Consider the following 18,889-nt stretch of genomic DNA (forward strand, 5'->3'; position numbering starts at 1 on the left):
CGCATGTTACTGATTCATTATCAGTTATGTTCAGACTGCGCAGGCCGTTTTTTATCCGAGTTAAAATACCACTATAAAAATTTTGCAATAATATAATAGTAACTCAACAAGAAATCGATCACTGGAGTAACTGGTCCCTACTGACTCTGAGCCGAGCTGGCTAAGAACCGTCGTTCATTTACTAGCTTATTAATCTAAATCATTAGGAAGTAGCACCAGGTGTAACGGTGGATACTACTGATGAAGCATGCGAGTAGAATGTTTTTCTCACAAGTCCGCTTCGCGTCTATTGAAAAGTGAGATTTATTACGGAATTTGTGAAATCGCTTCGTAGCATTCGTTTATGTTTGAGTGATGGTCAATGAGTATCCAAGAATGTTCAGCAAGACGCTTTCGAGAAGAAGACGGATATTCAGTTTTTATAAACAAGATGCACATGATAGTTTTGCTGTCTGTCACTTTTCAGTTGGTGTTTTTCAACAAGCGAACTCCGCAGCGGAGGCTCTCTTCCATTCGCAGGTGACAGCTCTGGGTTGAATATGGGATCGGTTTGGTAACCGTGATTCCAACAAATCCCGATGTTTACCGGGCAGTTTGGTATAAACCACTCGCAAGTATCGCCCCAGAAGGGCTTGGCAAACAATAGGTAGTTTTTAACTGGGCCCAATTAAAAACTACCGGTTGTTTGCCAAGCCGTTTTGAAACGATGACCGCTCAGTCGGTTCCAAACTTCTTCCATCCGCAAGTATGTTTTAGTCATAGGTGTGTCGAATTATACTACTACGAACCACTTGTTAAATTTGCTCAAAAACATGATTTTTGGCCACTGTCAGTATCCAGAACTTTTCCGATTTCCCGGTGGGGGTTGAATGTGTCAGACCTGAGCGTATCATGAACCCTTGTTGTGTTGTTGATCATCAGGAATGACTGAACGTGCAAACCGAAGGTATCCTAACGAAATATACTGACTTGCAAACTAATTTTCGTTTCGCGATAGACCCACCTGGAACCAAGCAGAATCTCTCGTTTGTGATGTTTCCAGGCAGCTGATTGTGCTGTATCAGGCCACCTTATGTTTCAGTTGCCACGATACTCGAGATATCGCGACACATGTATATTCGTAATGCACTACTCATAAGGTTGCTGAAAATTCGTCGACAACCCACTACCGGTTCGGCCTTTCTTGAGGCTCATCAGGTGGGCGCAGTCCTCGAGTTTCCGTCAACCATATGTTCTACCTGATACCAAATTGCACGAAATTAGCTAAATATACACTTGCAAAATAATTTGGCATTTCCAGGAACTCACTTAGAACTTAGCTGGGTCGCTCTTTTGTGATGCTTCCAAGTGTCCTAATCCAGACGAATAGATGCTCACGTGTTCACAGAAAGCTCAGACAAGAAAAGGCTCTTGTCCGTAATGATAGAGGGCATTCTGCGGATAATCCGGTTAAATCCATCAATGAATTATGCAGGAAAATTGCTGCAAGAAGATTCCAGAAGTCCAGTAGAGAGGGGTGCTTGCTCATTTGCAAATCAATTTTGACTTTCACAAGAGACTCAACTGAATCTCTCGTTTACGATATTCTACAACTGAGTGTGCTGCACACAGGCCGCCTCATGATTCAGATAATTCTGCGAAAGGCAAAAAAATTGGTTTTAAAAAATCGAATGGGAGAGATACATAAACTAAATTTGCTTCCAAGTGTCCTAATCCAGACGAATAGATGCTCACGTGTTCACAGAAAGCTCAGACAAGAAAAGGCTCTTGTCCGTAATGATAGAGGGCATTCTGCGGATAATCCGGTTAAATCCATCAATGAATTATGCAGGAAAATTGCTGCAAGAAGATTCCAGAAGTCCAGTAGAGAGGGGTGCTTGCTCATTTGCAAATCAATTTTGACTTTCACAAGAGACTCAACTGAATCTCTCGTTTACGATATTCTACAACTGAGTGTGCTGCACACAGGCCGCCTCATGATTCAGATAATTCTGCGAAAGGCAAAAATATTGGCTTTAAAAAATCGAATGGGAGAGATAAAGAAACCAAATTTGGTGTCCTGGTAGAATAACATGCGCGGCGGGCGAAATTTGCTTCATATGAAGCTATATTTTCGGCTCAAACTGGTCGGTAGTGTTACTTCGTTTTTTACCAGGGGGTAGTGTTGTACTATTAGAGCATTTCTGTCTTGAGTTGAAGAAACCCGGGAACGTTTAACTAAACTTCATGGCTTAGTAGCTCTGGTGAGAATCTACCAGTACTTTTCATTGATTAGTGCTAATATGTATCGACGGAAGTGGCCATCGGTTGGTGATTACCATCGGTAACACATACATTTATTAATCGTAGTTATATCACACCCATTTATACTCTGGTATTTAAAAGGGAAAAAGTTTTTACTGCACCATATGATCTGAGCCTGATTTTTAGTTGAAACTCGAATTCAGCCAGTGTTGAAGTGAGAACTGCTTCCAACTCTGCTAATTAGGGCTTTTATGAAGCAGAGATTATTGCGTGGCTCGTACCTGTAAGTTCCATGGATAGCCACATCAATCACACCTTCTCCGGACACCAGGTGAAATGGTCGGTCATCCTATCCTGCCGTAGTTCGATTAAATAACGACCAATTTAAACTGGCATATCAACGTTGGGATTTTGATGGTCATTGAATCATACGCCAATTAAGAGCAGGTAATTTTCGTTGCAAGTCTCTAGCGTTCATGACACAGTTCCTCGACAGACTCATGTAAATAGTTTGAGAAGACTTAGGAAGTTCAACCGAGATTTCGTCCTGTGAGTGAAGCCAATCTGTGCCGAAACACAGAGCAATGCCATACATCTCTTTCGCCTTTTTTGGGAGTTATTAGCGGTGCTCATCTCATTTGAGTTTTCAGTGTTCGGAACGGGAGGCCGCGAGTCATGACGATTGGTGGGATGCACGCTGCTGATAGACGCAAATAAAGACGAAACATCTGTGTAGTGTTTCTTGGATTTTCGAAATAGATTTAATTCACTTACAAGATAAAGGTTGTGATTCATGTCATCTTGATATTTCTCTGCCTGTCTTGTCAAAATTATTCTGCTAAGTCCACACCAAAGAGGGAAAGCATTGGACCTGCGTTCTCTCATATTCCAGCTAATCATCAGTACTACAGGCTATTAACCTCTGTAGTGCGTTCGCTAGCGTGCAACTTCTACTCCACCAGCACCCGTTAAATGCCCCTGACCTATTACGTCTGAATAGGCGAACGTATTCACTACTGCATGGTTTGATCGTGATTTATACTGAGACTTTCTTAGTGGTAAAGTGAGACAAAGTGGCTGAACTGCAGATAAATTTCAGAACATGAGAGACGGGAAATCTGTTGCAACAGTCATATCTGTAGATAGAAGGTAACGCCAGGATTTCATTCAGCACTGGCAACTAATGAACATCCTTGCTTCTCTGTCGACAGCAAAGGATTGTAGGTGCTATAATTTCAAATTATTTCAAATCCGGTATTTTGCTGTTATTTCTTGCTGGTAAGTTTATTTTTTTCATAATCCAACTAACACAGCCTGTTAAGAAAGTTCAGTTGTTAAATCGAGGCTAGCGAGGTGATGTAATATGAAGCAAGTAGAAGCTACCGTCCAAAGCTCAACACCTTATTCGTCTATCATAGTTTCCGAAAAAAATGCAACCTCAAATTCCTCGTTCGTTTCGACAAAATTTCGGATCACTAATGTGAGAAAACAATCCTGGTTATACCTCGGAGTTCAGCAAAAGAGCATTACCATCCATCCTGGCAGACTATTTTTTTGAAAAAATATTGAACTATGCATAGTTAATCAAATACTGAGCCTCATTGTTTGAACCAAACATTCTTTTGTGGCAAACCTGTGTCAGTCATATTTCAGTTTTTTCACACAATAGGTTAAAATAGAAGAGAAAACCGGCTGGCTGTGAGTCAGAAAAGTGGAACAGAGGCTTCCTAATCGATGTGGCGAAACGATCGACCGAACGTGTGGCCCTCAGCCGTCAATACAAAGTTTTCCAAAAGCTAGTTACACATGCTTGGTGACATTCTCGTTGTTTTCGTTTGCCTGAATTCAGAGATCCCACTGATACGCAGAAGTTTTACCGAAACGTGTAAACAAAAGCTAAGAAATCTCAGTTGGATATTTTCCCATAATTTCGTTAGGAAATTCCGTTTCAGCTTACGATAGCGTTAGTTCATCTCGGTAGTTGCAAACAGCACACAGACACTGACTTCCCTACCTTGAATTTATAACGCAACAGCTTACTTCTATTTAACCACATCTGTTGCGATATTTTGTCTGATCGCAGCCAACATCTGTTCGCCAGTCTGAGTTACGTTTGAGATACAAGGTCTCTACCTTAATAGATAGGCATTTTCCTCCCAGCACCATACTTGGGGCATACTGTGTACCTAACTTAGAACAAGCTGTTAACGAGAATAACAGTTCAAAACTCTCAGAAAGTGAAATACCATCCTGATAAACAAGCGGTTGCACGACAGTGGACTAACAGGATGAGGCCTTAGACTAATTGCAGCAGAGATTTGTTTTGCTCATGTTTTGAATCCCGGTCCACTCGGTTTTTGTGAAGAGTGACATGTTTCGAAAGACTGCCCACTATTTCGATGAAAACAGTCACTTTAACTTTCACGAAAGAATCAGTGAGTCACCTGCCATACACAACGCATATGACGAGTTGACTTTCTCACATGAGACGTGTTTGGTGGGTGTAAATGGTATCCCCTTTTTGTACTGAAATATCATACGCCCCCTCCAAGGGATTTACAAAAATATGAGTGTGTCCCCCGCCTTCAAAAGCCGTTGAAATGACCTTACTACTTGTTCACCAATATTTCAACCACTTGCATAGTGACACTGACCCGTTGGATGATTGTTGGTACTGTACTTATGCTGGAATTTGTCATACAAGTAACTTCAACCGAAGGGGTTTCTCGCAATTCCTGCTGGATTTCACTTATCTCACCTTCCAGCATCGAGATCCAAACCGCTGACCTTGGAAACCCAAGGTCGGTGTTTTCTTCGGCTGCAAAGAGAAGGTTGCAACATATCCACCATACAGCTACTTGATGTTTCAACCTATAATCCGGTAAACTGACAAGATCGATGAGTGTGTGGACGCACCAAGGACGCGCAAGCATNGGTTTCTCGCATTTCCTGCTGGATTTCACTCATCTCACCTTCCAGCATCGAGATTCAAACCGCTGACCTTGGAAACCCAAGGTCGGTGTTTTCTTCGGCTGCAAAGAGAAGGTTGCAACATATCCACCATACAGCTACTTGATGTTTCAACCTATAATCCGGTAAACTGACAAGATCGATGAGTGTGTGGACGCACCAAGGACGCGCAAGCATGACTTCAGCTATGGACTTCACCACAATGAACTCTGACGTTAGACATGATCAGACCCAAGAGAACCGTCAAAATTACTGAGTATCAGTCTCGCTGTCCAATACAATTATGAACGGCATCTTACTGAACGTGATCAGTCCGCTTCAACCAATTGATGGTGGCATCCGCAACTCTTTCAAATGTCAACACAGGCGGCTATCCTTTCTAAACTCACGTGAGTCAGGGTATTCGAATCAGCTTACAGAGATAAACAGTTGTAGTGTGTCTGGATGTGTTAATTTGCAAGACCAATTGCAATCCGAGAACAGTTTCGATTCGATAGTTCTAAAGGATGTTGAAATTCACTCGACAGCCAATCCTGACTGACTTCACGACTGTCAGTTCAGTAAGACCGACAAGACAGTTCCTGAGTGATGGTCTCCAGGTAGTTCACTAATGTCAAGCAGACAATCCCAACAATGAGTTTTGTTGGCTGAAGTACTTAACGCTAAGATGCGCGAAAGTGATTAGGAGAGAACAATCAAACCTGCAGCAGAAATATTTTGAGCTAGAATCTCAGGATCACTAGCGCACAACAACTCACTGGAATCCCAGCCGTCAAATAAACCCACCGTGATTTTGGACTCCTGAGAAGAGGAACATAAAACACTTAAGGATTCAGAGGGTAAATCACCTATAAAATTAACAAGAATCGGCTGTAGCTGTACGGTGGGTATGTTGCAATCTTGTCTGCAGTCGAAAAAAGCACCGACCTGTGTAGTCCAGAGACAACGGTCTGAATCTCGATGCTGGAAGTTGAGATGAATACTGTCAAAGGGGATAGCGGTAGAGACCATCTTTGCACCGTTAAGTGAGGACACTGTCAGTGTGAACGCTGGTATGTCGGCCTTACGCTGTGTTATGCATAGATTACTCGGAAAAAAATTCACTCATGAAAAGCCGCTGAAACAGGGTTGGAAGACCAGTCACAATAATATCAATATTGGTGGTAACTTATTATCCGTTTCAGTTTGTCTTTCTGATTATGGACGACGATGCACTGTTGGGTGATGAAAAGCGGCTTGAGGTCTAATACAGTATGTAGCATTGTGGAGGAAAACACCATTGCCCTCGCTATAGCCTGTAATTTGGCGGGTCACAGACAATAGTCATTTTTCTCAAATAGCCCGATGAGAAAAAAGTTCGTGTGCCCACTGGTACAGTCTGTTGGTGTAAATGTCGAGACAGCTTCCAACAATACCACCCGCCTGGTTCGATGTGCGGGGTGAGACCTTCGGGTACAAAACCCAATCCATCTCTTTTAAACACTGGCTAAGGAGAGCAGCAAAGACAAATAATGTTGCAGTGCTAAAAGTCATCGAACAGTAGTTGTCTGCCATGCCTCGTGGGATTGTACATCGCGAGTCAGTCCATTAAGGGCAGACGCGAATTAATATAGAAAACGGTCAGGAGAAGTCATATCATTGGAAGCGTCCTAATGTCTAGTTTATGACTGACTGACTGATTGATAAGGTGTGATAATATACAACGCCACAGTGAATTGCTCTGGGTTGCATTAAGCTAACCCTTATCTTGTTTATAACCAGCTGACATTCAGGCTTTCGGTTGACTGTGTGGCAAATGATATTACGTCTGCTGTGAGGAGTTTTGCCGATCGAAGAGAGCATATTTGCCTTCCTTCTTATTTTCATGGATGCGCCTAGCGTCTACGGGTAGTGTACACATTTGGGGTGAAGAACATTGATGTACAAGGCTGAAACTTAACCGTTGTCGATACGATCCACAGCACAGACTGAGTGCACAGTTTTGCGGTTGCATCCCCAACAACACATCCCGTAATTGTAAACAAAGTTGCTCTTTACAACTGTCACCTCCTAATCATCTTAGCCTCAACAGCTCAACTGGTGTCCAATTTATTGAGCGTCTTTCGTAACTCTCATTTTGAAGCAGGATAGTTGTTTCTTTTATGCCGTTAGTGAACCCTGGCTTAATTTATCACCATACGTTATTGGATAACCTGAAAAAAATTTGAAAAAATATCTTTTAGCTAATATATGGATCAATGCAATTCTCCTCCCGGAATGAAGAACCATCCTTTCTAGAAGGATTATTTCTTTCAAGTTCTACGAAACCTATAAGTGAATCGATGAACAACACCATTACATCCAGATGGGACGAGGGAATGCTCGCATTACTAATCATAATACTTCCCAAATTAGTTCGAGACCTCGAGAAACTACAGTGCACTCAGTTGTTTAGGGAACTCTATCTAGTGGATTGTATAGAGACTACTTTGATCACATTTAACCGCAATAAATACTATTAATACGAATTTAAAGACATGCCACAGCTCGTCCAGTGACGGATGTGTACGATTTAGACCACGAAAGATTCACAGTCTGGATCAGTTTTCCCTATCTGAGGTCACAGAACCATTTTTGGAGGTCACTACGCTCCTTCCTACTGATAAACGTAGAACAACATTAAACTTGTCGAAACATACTTGTTTACAAGATGATTTGGTTTTCGAAAGACTCACCTGAATCCCGCTGAATCTCCCGTTTGTGATGTTTCCAGGCAGCTGATTGTGCTGCACCAGGCCGCCTCATGTTTCGATTGCTACGATAGTCGAGATATCGCTATACATGTATATTCGTAATGCACTACTCATAACTTTGCAAATGAGTGTATTTCTTTAATTTCGTGCAAGTTGGTATTAAGTAGAACATAATTTTGATGAAAACTTGGGGACTGCGCCCACCTGATGAGCGCCAAGGAGAGCAAAACCGCACGTGGGCTGTAGAAGAATTTTCAGTGACCTCATGACTAGTGCATTACGTATATTAACGTAAAACTCATTCACACGAAAGACACGCCAAGTAAGCCAGAGCAAAACATGGGTTCTAAGACAAAGGTTCCAAGACTCGCTTGAGTCTATAGTCGACATTTTGAGACGACTCAGCTCGGTACCCTTTCGTAATCGCCTAGCTTATTTGGTCTTTATGAAGCCAGGAATTTCGAACATGTACTTCTACTTTACTAATGATTGATTTAGTCATCTAAATAAATATGAGTTGTACTTAGGTGTTACCAAGTGACGTCGAATCCGTAGCTCAAAGTTAATTAGAAACTATGCTGCAGACGAGCTTTATGTATAATGTTTAAAGAATAATGCTCCTTCGGTAAGCATTTCAGGCAGCTATTTTGAGAAGAGCCCGAATCTCCTAACTAAACATGAATGGGAGGAATGAGTGTTATACAACTTCAGGATATGCCTTAGGCATTTATACTGCAATTAATGTTTGAATAATGGAAGGTGTGAAACAATTCCGGTAAGGTGGCTGAATCAAACATAGGATAGAGTGGGGAATGGAGGCAAACATTCGAAGCTGTCGAAAGGAAAACCGATGATGCATTCACAGTCCCACTGAATTATCAACTACGCTTTTGTAACAATTTAATTCTTTCTCTTACTTACGGTGCTCTATGGTCATACAGAACGGTAACGTTTATGAAGGGTGCTGGAAAGTGTAAGAATTACCAATGAAAGAAGTCGAAAATATCAGCAGTACCAAAGATTTGTTGATCATCCCCGATGTATGTGCCAAGTAGTGACTGGCCAGATCTATGGCCTTTGTGGCATGACGTTATTTTACAATGGTATTGTGTGGTAGCTATAAGGTACTACAGTGGTTTGGACAGGCAAACGCTTAGGGTTCTTAGCCAAACAGTTCGGCTCAGAAGCATCTGCAATAGCCTTAAGATTACTAGAGTACGGCTATTTCATCCATGTTAAAAATCATCAACAGCGCGAACCTGATGTTTCTCCAGGAAGATTCGAACCCGTGACCTGATAGTTGAATATCAGATCATTCAGCAACACGCAGTTGATAAACAAGGCGATTAACCCGCATTTGTGCACGATTTAAGGTAACTCACGTAGCCAAGCACGAAATTACATGATCACGTGTTGACAGGCTTCTCAGATGGAAGGTCCATTCGTCGTGTGAACTGTTATTCCCTCAATCGTAAGAAGAAATCTCGATCCAAAAACTATTGTGTAATGGAAATTTTTTGGACGATCCACGAAACGCGTTGAAATCTTTGCTTGAAGAGCTAGAAGACTGCGTTTACTAACCCGCTGCTGTCTAACCGCAGGGCTCCTTGCTATCTTAGGTTCACTCCACGAGACATGATGTGACCTTGAATCGACGATGTAATATTTTTATAGGTAATTTTGTTTCATCTAAATCCGTTACCGCATTCCCGACCCCAAACTCTACCAATTTCACCAACTGTTGACTTCTTTTCTCTAGTGTGGCGTGGACTGAATTTTTGACATCAGTGACTGTCGAAGCACAGTCAATTCAACGCTGACAACTACATCAGGTTGATTTCGGTGAAAATCCGGTTACAAATATCAAAGCCAATGAACATCCCACATACAAGAACAATAGTCACATTGAAATCGGTCTGGTCTTAATTTTGTTAAATAGATTTCAACTCATTCAACCTCATTCGACTGGGTGATGAAAAATTGATTAATTTATCAGCATTCGCTGAAAACTTTTTTTAAATTAAATCGGGCAGATTTTGCGGTAGTGTGATTTTAGTCAACGAAAATGACACGCCTGTGCTTGCAACGCATTGCATCAAAAGTTCCTTACTCCAAAAAAACATACGGCCTTTCGTAATTTTTCTAGGCTAACTAATCCTCAATGGTTCCGAAAATAAGACACTGGTCTAGCTCAATAAGAGTAGACTGCGTCAAACTGAAAAATGCTTAAGACCGATTGCGTAGCCATCGTTTCAGAGAGGTTTGGCAAACAATCGGTGAATTTATCGCTGAGCCACGTGAACATGTTAATAGGTTAATTGGATTGTAAGGCAGTCAGGGAACCAATCAGTGAGATTTCTCATGACTAGCCAAATTGATCGGCGCTCGGCAGGGCATACACTAGACACTGGATAGATTTGGAAAATGTGAGCATTCTGAGACGGGGTTTAAGATTCACACCACAGCGACTGGTGGCCGAGGCGGTGAAAATCGCCAAGCATCCCAGTGTGAATAGAATAGAGGGGGTAGAACTTGCAAACGTGTGGAGAGCGGTCTTAGATCAGCCGAGATGACAAAAGGCAGTCAGCGAAATGGCCTGGGTCTCAAAGTACAAAATCCAAGTAGAGTTAGATCCAAGTAAACCATCCCACCCCCATCCCCAAACCAGTTGTCCCGGCACCCCTTGGTGAGCCCAGGTGAACAAAATTTGCGAACGACCCCCAAGAGGAATATTCCATCAAGGTGCCTAGACCGGAAAGGCGACTGCGACATCCGGTTCCAGCATGAAGACTATTCACCCTAACCAATCCACCGTAAATGTTGGTCGTCTCCACCAACCAACAAACAGGTACTTCAAGCCGACACCCAGGACTGATCACGTCAGTTGGTCATATGAAACCTCACGGATTGGTTCTCCGACTGCTTTAAAACCCGCTCAATCTGGTTACTTACTCACTTGGCCTGATGAAGATTTTGCGTCAAAAGTGAAACTTTGCCCAGCACAAAATCCACCGATTGTTTACCAAACCTCTCTGAAACGTAGACTGCATCTGTTCTTCTCCCAAAATGAACATAATAATTGCTAAAATATCCTTTCCATTTACTTACCATTCAAACGTGTCCAGAAAATATTTCACTCTTTGCACACTTCCTGCTCTGAACCAACAACCACTAGTTTCCTAAATGTTGACATTTTCTGTAGGCTAGAATTTTTGGCGGAACTGTTGAATTTTGCTCTAAACATTCACATAAAAACGAGTGACTCACGATCGGCGAATGCTGGCTAAAGTGTTCAGGTCTCAAAGTTTCATAATGTACCATTACAAACGACGGAAAATATCATGCACTATATACATCATGAATAGTTCTTTAATGCAGCTGTATTCGGCCAGTATGGTCAGTTAAATACAGAAGGCAGTATTACGCAATCAAACGTGCAAGATGACGTTGATCCAACCAGATTCAATGACCGCATTCGACGCTGAGCAATTTCACGTCCTGAATAATGTCACACAGATGGGCACCGGGTACAGTGAGGACTAGAAATTATCACCAAAGCCTCATCAAGTAGACCAGTAGTCGGAACAGTGACCGTTTCCGTCTAACAGGGAGGCAACACAGTGATTAATTAGTAAGAGTTGAAATTATCCGGAAGCGTGGTGTTTAACGGTCAACCAGTGCAAAACAAGGGTCACGACATAGACCAGTTTGCAAAACTTTAATCTGGTCAAGCAGACAGACGGATAGATAAGTGGGGAAAATTTTTAAAAATTATTTAGACTCCTACAACCATGCAGATTTATCCTGTAGAAGATTATAGGAAGAAATTTCCAGTAGGCGAATAACGGCGATAGACCGGGTGATGCCACCAGAACCTGTGAAGTAGTACATCGTAGACGAGAGATTCAGCTGGTTTTAGGTGAATCAAATAGGTATGCAAATGAGCGTGTTTGTCAGATGAAAAAAAATCATCTGCTTGTGCGGAAAAAATGAACAATCAAATAACTTGCTGTTGCAGGTCCGCATAGCCGGTTCAAAATCATTCTTTAAAAAAAGACTTCCTCACTCCCTTTATTCTCTCTGGTATCTCCAACTCGTGCTTCAGTAGGTAATTGGTGTGATATGTCTGGTGGCGCCACAATAGATCACATTTTATATGAAACTTGTAGGGTTGTGCAACTTTGCGAAGTCTTCAGCAACAAATCCTTTCCAGTCGAAACCGGAATATGATAGTCCCCGTGCGAACTTAACCCACACTTCACTCAGTTATCCCATCAAAGTAATCTGCTTGTTAGAAGACCAAGGGTTACTTTACCTTGAAAATCCTCAGTTGAATGCGATTGGTTGTTTCAATCATCTTCTCGAAAGTTTTACCTGTCTATAAACTAGCATGAGACAAAGTTCTCACTAAAGATGAAATTTTTTTCGTTGAATATACATACCTCGCTGAGTCCCTTTTTCCCCGGACTCTTTTTGACTACTAGGGATCAAGTAGCTAGCAGGCAACCAACAGTCCGTTCAACGATTACACTGGGTGTTCGCGTAAAATCAGTTCCTTCAAAATTGATTTCGCTGTCAGAGAAAAGCACTTGGGACATCCGTTCCTTAAACTTGTGTGTATACTCAAGTTGAACAGATAAAGTCATCCGCTGAAAAGCTGGTCTTCAAAGAAAGTAGACTTAGCTAACTTTATACGTCTAGTGCGGGATTTACAAGGTAATAATTAAATATATAAGCGAACTGCCTTTCATCGCTTTCTCGCAAAGAAACCTAGGTCTCTAGCTCTCTACCTTCACCGTGCTCACTGTCGCGTGCGCTAGCACGGCAAACACGTTCGCGACATTCAATTTAAAATTTTGAAACATCCCTGATCTACTCCCATAGACCTTGTGGAATAGCCCTGGGAAGAATCAGTGGATTATCACTCCCAAAGCGCAGATTCGGATATCGCATGGATGCCTTTAAGTTGGTCACTTGTAGCCGTCGTGATTATATGTGCATGTTGTCTTGAGAAACCAAAAAAGTGTTCATTTGACTCAGGTTCTGCTGGACAGCGCTTGGATTTTGAGCATAGAACGGCTTCATTGACAAGAGGAAATCACGATTTAAAATGGACGACAAACCCCACCGATTATATTGTTCGAAAAGAAGAGCTACTCAGAGTTTTTGGTACCAAACTACCTGACCAGACCGTCGAACTAACCCTATTTTTAACTTTGGAGAATATATGATAACTTACGTTGCATTCGACCAGGAATACACTGTCCTAAACGTGCCTGTCAGGTGTTGTAACCTGACCGTGACGGTAAAAACGGTCGAAAATTCGGTGATTTTTCATAACATTGTGTGGCACCTAACGTAGATTCATGCACCGATATTTACTTTTCCATCTGTCCCCTGCGAATTCACGCAACACTTTCGTCCGTATAAACGCGTGCTCTGAGTCCTCTTCACTGAAGGTGTATCGATATTTTACCATAGGTTCTCGAAAATGCCGGTCCTATGCGGGCGGACATCAACTTTGTGATGAGCCTTATTGGCATCATAGTCATAACACCATGCAACGCAACAGTGCTTCATTCGAAACAGAGGTGCAATCAACTCTTGAAAAAACTGATTCCTCCCTAATCCAATTCATTAATACAACAAGGAGATTTAAGTAGAGCGATGTCAACAATTCATTCGCCTTCAGTCATGGAACGTAAAACATGGTGCGTTTACACAACAGGCATATAACGCCAACAGTGAGAAGAAATAACACCAGTTTACAAGGCACGCATGGGTTTCTGGTGAATAATTTCTGCACGAAGAAAGTTGTCCTGATATGGTTTATCGTTATGGCTTCACAAGATGCGACAATCTTGGGCAGCTATACTGATCAACCTTTTGCCTCTAGAAATTACTGATCAGGAACCAATGTCCAGCCTGGAAGTGACCTTACACTACTCCACCCTTGTAGACTGTTGTTTTCTCTCCCTATTTGTTTCTCTACGCCACCGTATAAAAGTATTACGTTTCGCTTTTCGTGACTGAAGAAATGTTAACGTCTCGCTGCTTGTCTTCATGCCGTCAAGTCTGTTCTGTCCAATCACCGATACAAAGCTGCGACCTAAGCGATGGGTCACGTGTTGGGCATGCTTTAACTTTATTGAACCGCTCATAATCAGCCTGTCCGAAAACTGGATATTGGAAAGCGGTAAATTGACGGAAAGTCCGATGAAGAGAGCCCCGATGTATGGGAGAGATTGTTGTGGCGCGTAAACTGCATCATCCTATTCAGGACATGAGTGTTTTTTGTGGAGATTTTGCAGTATCAAAGTATCGGTAGCTCGGTGCTTTTCTTGATTTTTCATCTGACGGGAGAATGCGCGTCCTCAAATGGATGAAGTGGTCGGTAACAAACCGACCACTTTCGAAATACAGTCGTCCTCTAGGGAGCAATACCCCTAAGGATCTTTTGCATGCTGCTAGATAAATCCGAGAAATCTCACTCTGGTTACCTTTTCGAAAAAACAAATGCAGATAATCAGCTGAGTAGCACCTTGAGCAAAATAAGGTAAATTTTCAAATCCTGTGCCTTACCGCAAAACTGGGGTATAAATATTCTGCGCAAGTCTGTTACGCTTGTCTTATAAGTACCGCTACGAACAATCACTTTGAAACCCAGAATGTACACCGATGCAGCCTGTGTTAAAATACACCACAGACTGGAGTTTTCTCGCACTCTCGCTATAAGCACATGTTCTTAGCAATTGGTACCTATATGAGTGATCTACTGCAATTGCGTGACTGCCCCACCAACCTAACAGCGCGTTACCGGAGCTCATTGATGAGTGCATTTTTCAGCAGCTTAATCTAAGTGCAGGGGCCATGAACAGCTCATGCATAGAGTTTACTGGTGCCGTGATGACTGAAACCTCTTCTCTGCAAACATACGGATCCTAATCGTTGACTGATGGACGAAGCAAGTCTATAGGTTAGTCAGATCACTTATGCAGCTGACCGGTGGTTTGGGGGCCGGGCATCCTGGTGAATGCATTTACTGAAGACGCCAAGTGGGGACTACACTTTCTGCCGACCACCGTAAATTTACGAGGTCACATTCAGTCCCTCGATATATCCCGCCTGTGTTGCATGCTTCCAAAATCCTACTGTAAGCGGCGAAAGCACGCCGAGCAAGAAAGGAATTTAAAATCAGCTCATGTAAAGGTTGTTGCTGGTCTGCTCACTAAGATGGGCCATTCAGTTACGAGCGTTTTATCACCAAACTACGGGGCTTGATTAACGGACCAATGACTGCTATATTACCTGGACTGAGCACATTCGCCTCAGTGATATGCAGGCTACGCTCTGCGCATTCATCCACCCGGACAGCTAGCTATGAGCCTCGGGCTGCACAGGTTGCAAGGAAAAGGAAAATAGAGTAGTTATGTGAAAGGACAACGCCAACCCCCATCCGACTAGTCAGGCAATCGCCATAGTGAAAGTGCTTGTTGGTGTTTTTTTTGCTGTCGAAACGACCAGACATTTGCTGTCCACACAATAACAGCTAAACCGGATAATACACAGCAGTGACCTGCCTGCCCAACTATTTTCGTCCCTCAGGTCAATAAACACGGACAACCAGCAACATGTTTCCGTCTCGCTATGTAAGTTCCTCCAAAGTAACCTCAACCAAAGTGTCCTTTGGATACAAGGCAGAACCTATCTAATACTGTCGAAGCGGTTGTACCGAACCGTTTAGTTCACAAATATCTGCTGACTAGCTCCATGTTGTTCAGTTGCTTAGTTAGGGCACTAATGTGTGAAGTCTCAAAGGGCGGAAGAATGCCATAAAATGGTGTAATTCCAGCCAAACAGGATTTTTCTTGCTGTAAGTGCATCGGCAGATTTCCAGCAAGAGGCTTTGCGAGGTTTGAGAAAATTGTGGGCATACCTGAAATCTAAGTGTTAGCTCCGAAGTGGTGGAAATGAAAATAATCACTTCGATCGCGATTACGTAACCATGTGGAGCTTATCATGGTATTCAGATAGCTACGACCGACTATGAGCAAAAGCAACACTTCCAATAAACCCAAACTTGCCTCTGAACGGTCCAAAAAAGTGACGTGTATTATTACAGGGTGGGTAAACACAACCCTACTCATAATCTTGACAGGGCAAAATGCCCAAAGTGAACCAGAAAGGTAGACTTTTGATAAACCGCACTGATAGTCTGGCGTTTGGTGCTCGAAATTGGGTATACCACCATAATTTTTCATCGTTAGGAATAGTGCTTCAGGTACTATTGAAATAACACGTTTGTTAGACAATTTCTGAAACCTATTTGACAGCTCTCCACCAGTCTCGTCCATCTTGGGGCTCATTAAGTAAGCAAGACCTCCTAATTTGCATCAATCGTACTTCCCAGTTGAGCGCGAAATCTTTCGCAGGAAGCGTTGCCATCCACTCAACTCTGCAACACTGATTTTATAACGCTAGTATGGAGCCTTCATTGAGCCTTCAGGGTCCACTTTACAGACTTGAAAGTTCCGTTCGATTCAGTCGATCATAAGCTCCTGCGACACAAACATTCGACACGGTCATCGAAAGTGTTCTTCTAGCCTACTTAGGCAACTACCTTTTCAAAGAAAAGTCGTACGTTCGGATTGGGGGAAATTCGTCGAAGACTCACTTTGGTATGTGAGGGAACCTTTTTGTCACCGCCCCCATCCCTTTCTACAGAGCGTCTTTGCGACTTTGCGGAGAGTCCGGTCCGACAAAAATATGAGGGCAATATTGCGATTGCCAGGGACTGTTCCAAACTACAACACAAAGTGTTTTAAGCAAGACATTAAAACCGCCCTTAAGCTGACAAAAAGTATCGCGCGACAGTCCAATCCGTTCAAATGCACGGATGGTGTCTTCAGAGTGAGGCTGAGTGCCATCAACTACTATCAACAACTTTCCACTATCTCAAGCCAATTGTATAAATTACCTAAATGTTTCGGTCTCTTCCGAGATAATATGACACGAAAACGCTAAAAATGTTTGTCTTGGAATTGGAAGGAGGAGTTGTTTCACTTGGTGGCTTGCTTCAATAGTTATTACCAACACTGTCATCATCCAGAATTACACACTGATTACTATCCTAGCGGTTATTTTGCACTGTTCATCCGCTGTTATTTCTGCGGATTACTGAAAAATGACAGCATTACAATCTGGCTGGCAAATTCGGTCGTTATCAGTGTCCTTCTAGTTCCTTGGTAGAGAACTTGGTTGAGTGACGGATCAATGCCTGTAAAAATTTCCTTAAGGCAACACTTGGAGAGATTTTCCACCCATTACATTTAGGCACGATCAACTACTTTCGAAAGGGCCCAGTATGATGCACTGGTGTGCATATGTATGCGGGAACATCAGCTTACGGAATCCCCGTGACTCTTTATCCTGCCCTCCTAATGTGCTCAGAATCATCCTTTGGTACTGAAGCTTTGGAGCCGATACCCAATTGACCTATTCTCCACCGTTTTTGCCATGTTGGGTCTCTCTTGCCCCCCTTCCCCCGACCACAGGCCAGAAGTTGCTTTTCCAGCTTTCACATTCGTACATTTCTCTGTATCCCAGTTGAAACAGCCATCTGAAAACGCGTCAGAAACGACGAACAAAGACTAATCTTTGTCTTGTCGAATGAATATTACCGGCAAAAACCACTTAGATAAATATATCCCCTTCACCATCCACGAGTTCGTAGTCAGACAACCGCTTTGCATGTAGTTGCTTCAAACCATTTTTGGACGAGCGCTCTACCAAAGCATACACGACGCGTATAATCACCGTCATTTAAATCTTTCCGTCCAACTTTACCGTATCTGTGATCGCCTACACTTTCTCCTGCGACCCCGATTACACAAACCGCGGGTAGCACAGGGCCACCACTGAACGAATTTAGCTTTGGCCCTTGACTCCAATGATGACCACATGCTAGTGCACCCTTTATGAAACAACTTGTGGCCATATCTTTTGTGCAGCAAAAAAGGCAACTTTGATCCGTTGAAGTATTGTTTTAGCCACCAGCCATATGAAACCCGTTTAAGTGTACCACTAGTTATCTTGCAATGGCAGTAATTTGCCACGAGCCTGGATAAACCAGTTTTTTCATCTGTCTAACTGAACCACACAGTGCAGGAATATGACGGAAGTCATCCACATCGAAAGTTACTACCAGACTTCTTGGTGTTTTGAAAGGTCAAACAGAGGAAAGGGGCGGTTTGAATAGGCTTCAGATTTGAACAGATGATGCAACCATTCAAATGCAATGAAACTGATAATCGGTTTATCGGAATTGATAGTGAGCATACATTACGCTAAACGTTCACTTCAAAAAGCTGTGGGTACCGGATTTCGATAACTGAAGTACCTGAATCACTGAAAGGATGATTTTGCTGTGGATGGAGCATTTTGATGTTGAATTATATGTGACAGTTAGCTTAGCCATTAATCTTTCAATCATGGGATACACGTCACGTGTTGCCTGGCTCCTCGAGTGACGACTTCTTAGATGAAGTTTACACACATCGGGTAATTTTTACTCTAGCTCTTAGCCGCCTATACATTGTTGTTATTGCGAGAGATTGGGTAATTTTTAACCGAGGTTTCGTCCTGCAAGTGGAGTTAAGGTATGCTAAAAAGTCGAGAAAAGCGCTCAATAGTAAATTCATCCTTACTAGGAATCATCCGCAGTGGGAGCCCACGAAACTCATGCCGATTCCCACCTAGGACGGAAGCCGCAGGTCACTTCTCAAATCACTTTTTACTCTATACTACCGAATAAAGGAAAGTAATATATACTAATTTCAATCATTTGAAGACTACTGGCGGTTGCTAGTGATTCAGAGGTGCTGACTGGTAGATCCGCAGAGGGAATCTTCGAGAGGTTGCTGGGGTCATGAGATTTACTGCGA

At 42.6% G+C, this 18,889-nt stretch overlaps 2 protein-coding genes across 2 annotated transcripts; one reads left to right on the forward strand and one right to left on the reverse strand.

Moving 5' to 3' along the window:
- Positions 1–1,337: 1,337 nt before the first annotated feature.
- T265_03117 (hypothetical protein) lies at positions 1,338–8,048 on the forward strand (the record flags this gene model as incomplete). Its single annotated transcript, XM_009167522.1, has 2 exons — positions 1,338–1,873; positions 7,967–8,048. 2 exons carry the CDS (start codon positions 1,338–1,340, stop codon positions 8,046–8,048), a joined length of 618 nt encoding a protein of 205 aa, XP_009165786.1.
- A 5,254-nt stretch (positions 8,049–13,302) lies between these two features.
- T265_13170 (hypothetical protein) lies at positions 13,303–16,749 on the reverse strand (the record flags this gene model as incomplete). The annotated part of the gene is made up of 2 exons (XM_009167540.1): positions 13,303–13,446; positions 16,567–16,749. Coding segments are annotated over 2 exons (327 nt in total), but the record flags the coding sequence as incomplete, so codon positions are not given.
- Positions 16,750–18,889: the final 2,140 nt, after the last annotated feature.

Source organism: Opisthorchis viverrini (assembly GCF_000715545.1).
Source record: "Opisthorchis viverrini unplaced genomic scaffold opera_v5_42, whole genome shotgun sequence".
NCBI lineage: Eukaryota > Metazoa > Platyhelminthes > Trematoda > Opisthorchiida > Opisthorchiidae > Opisthorchis > Opisthorchis viverrini.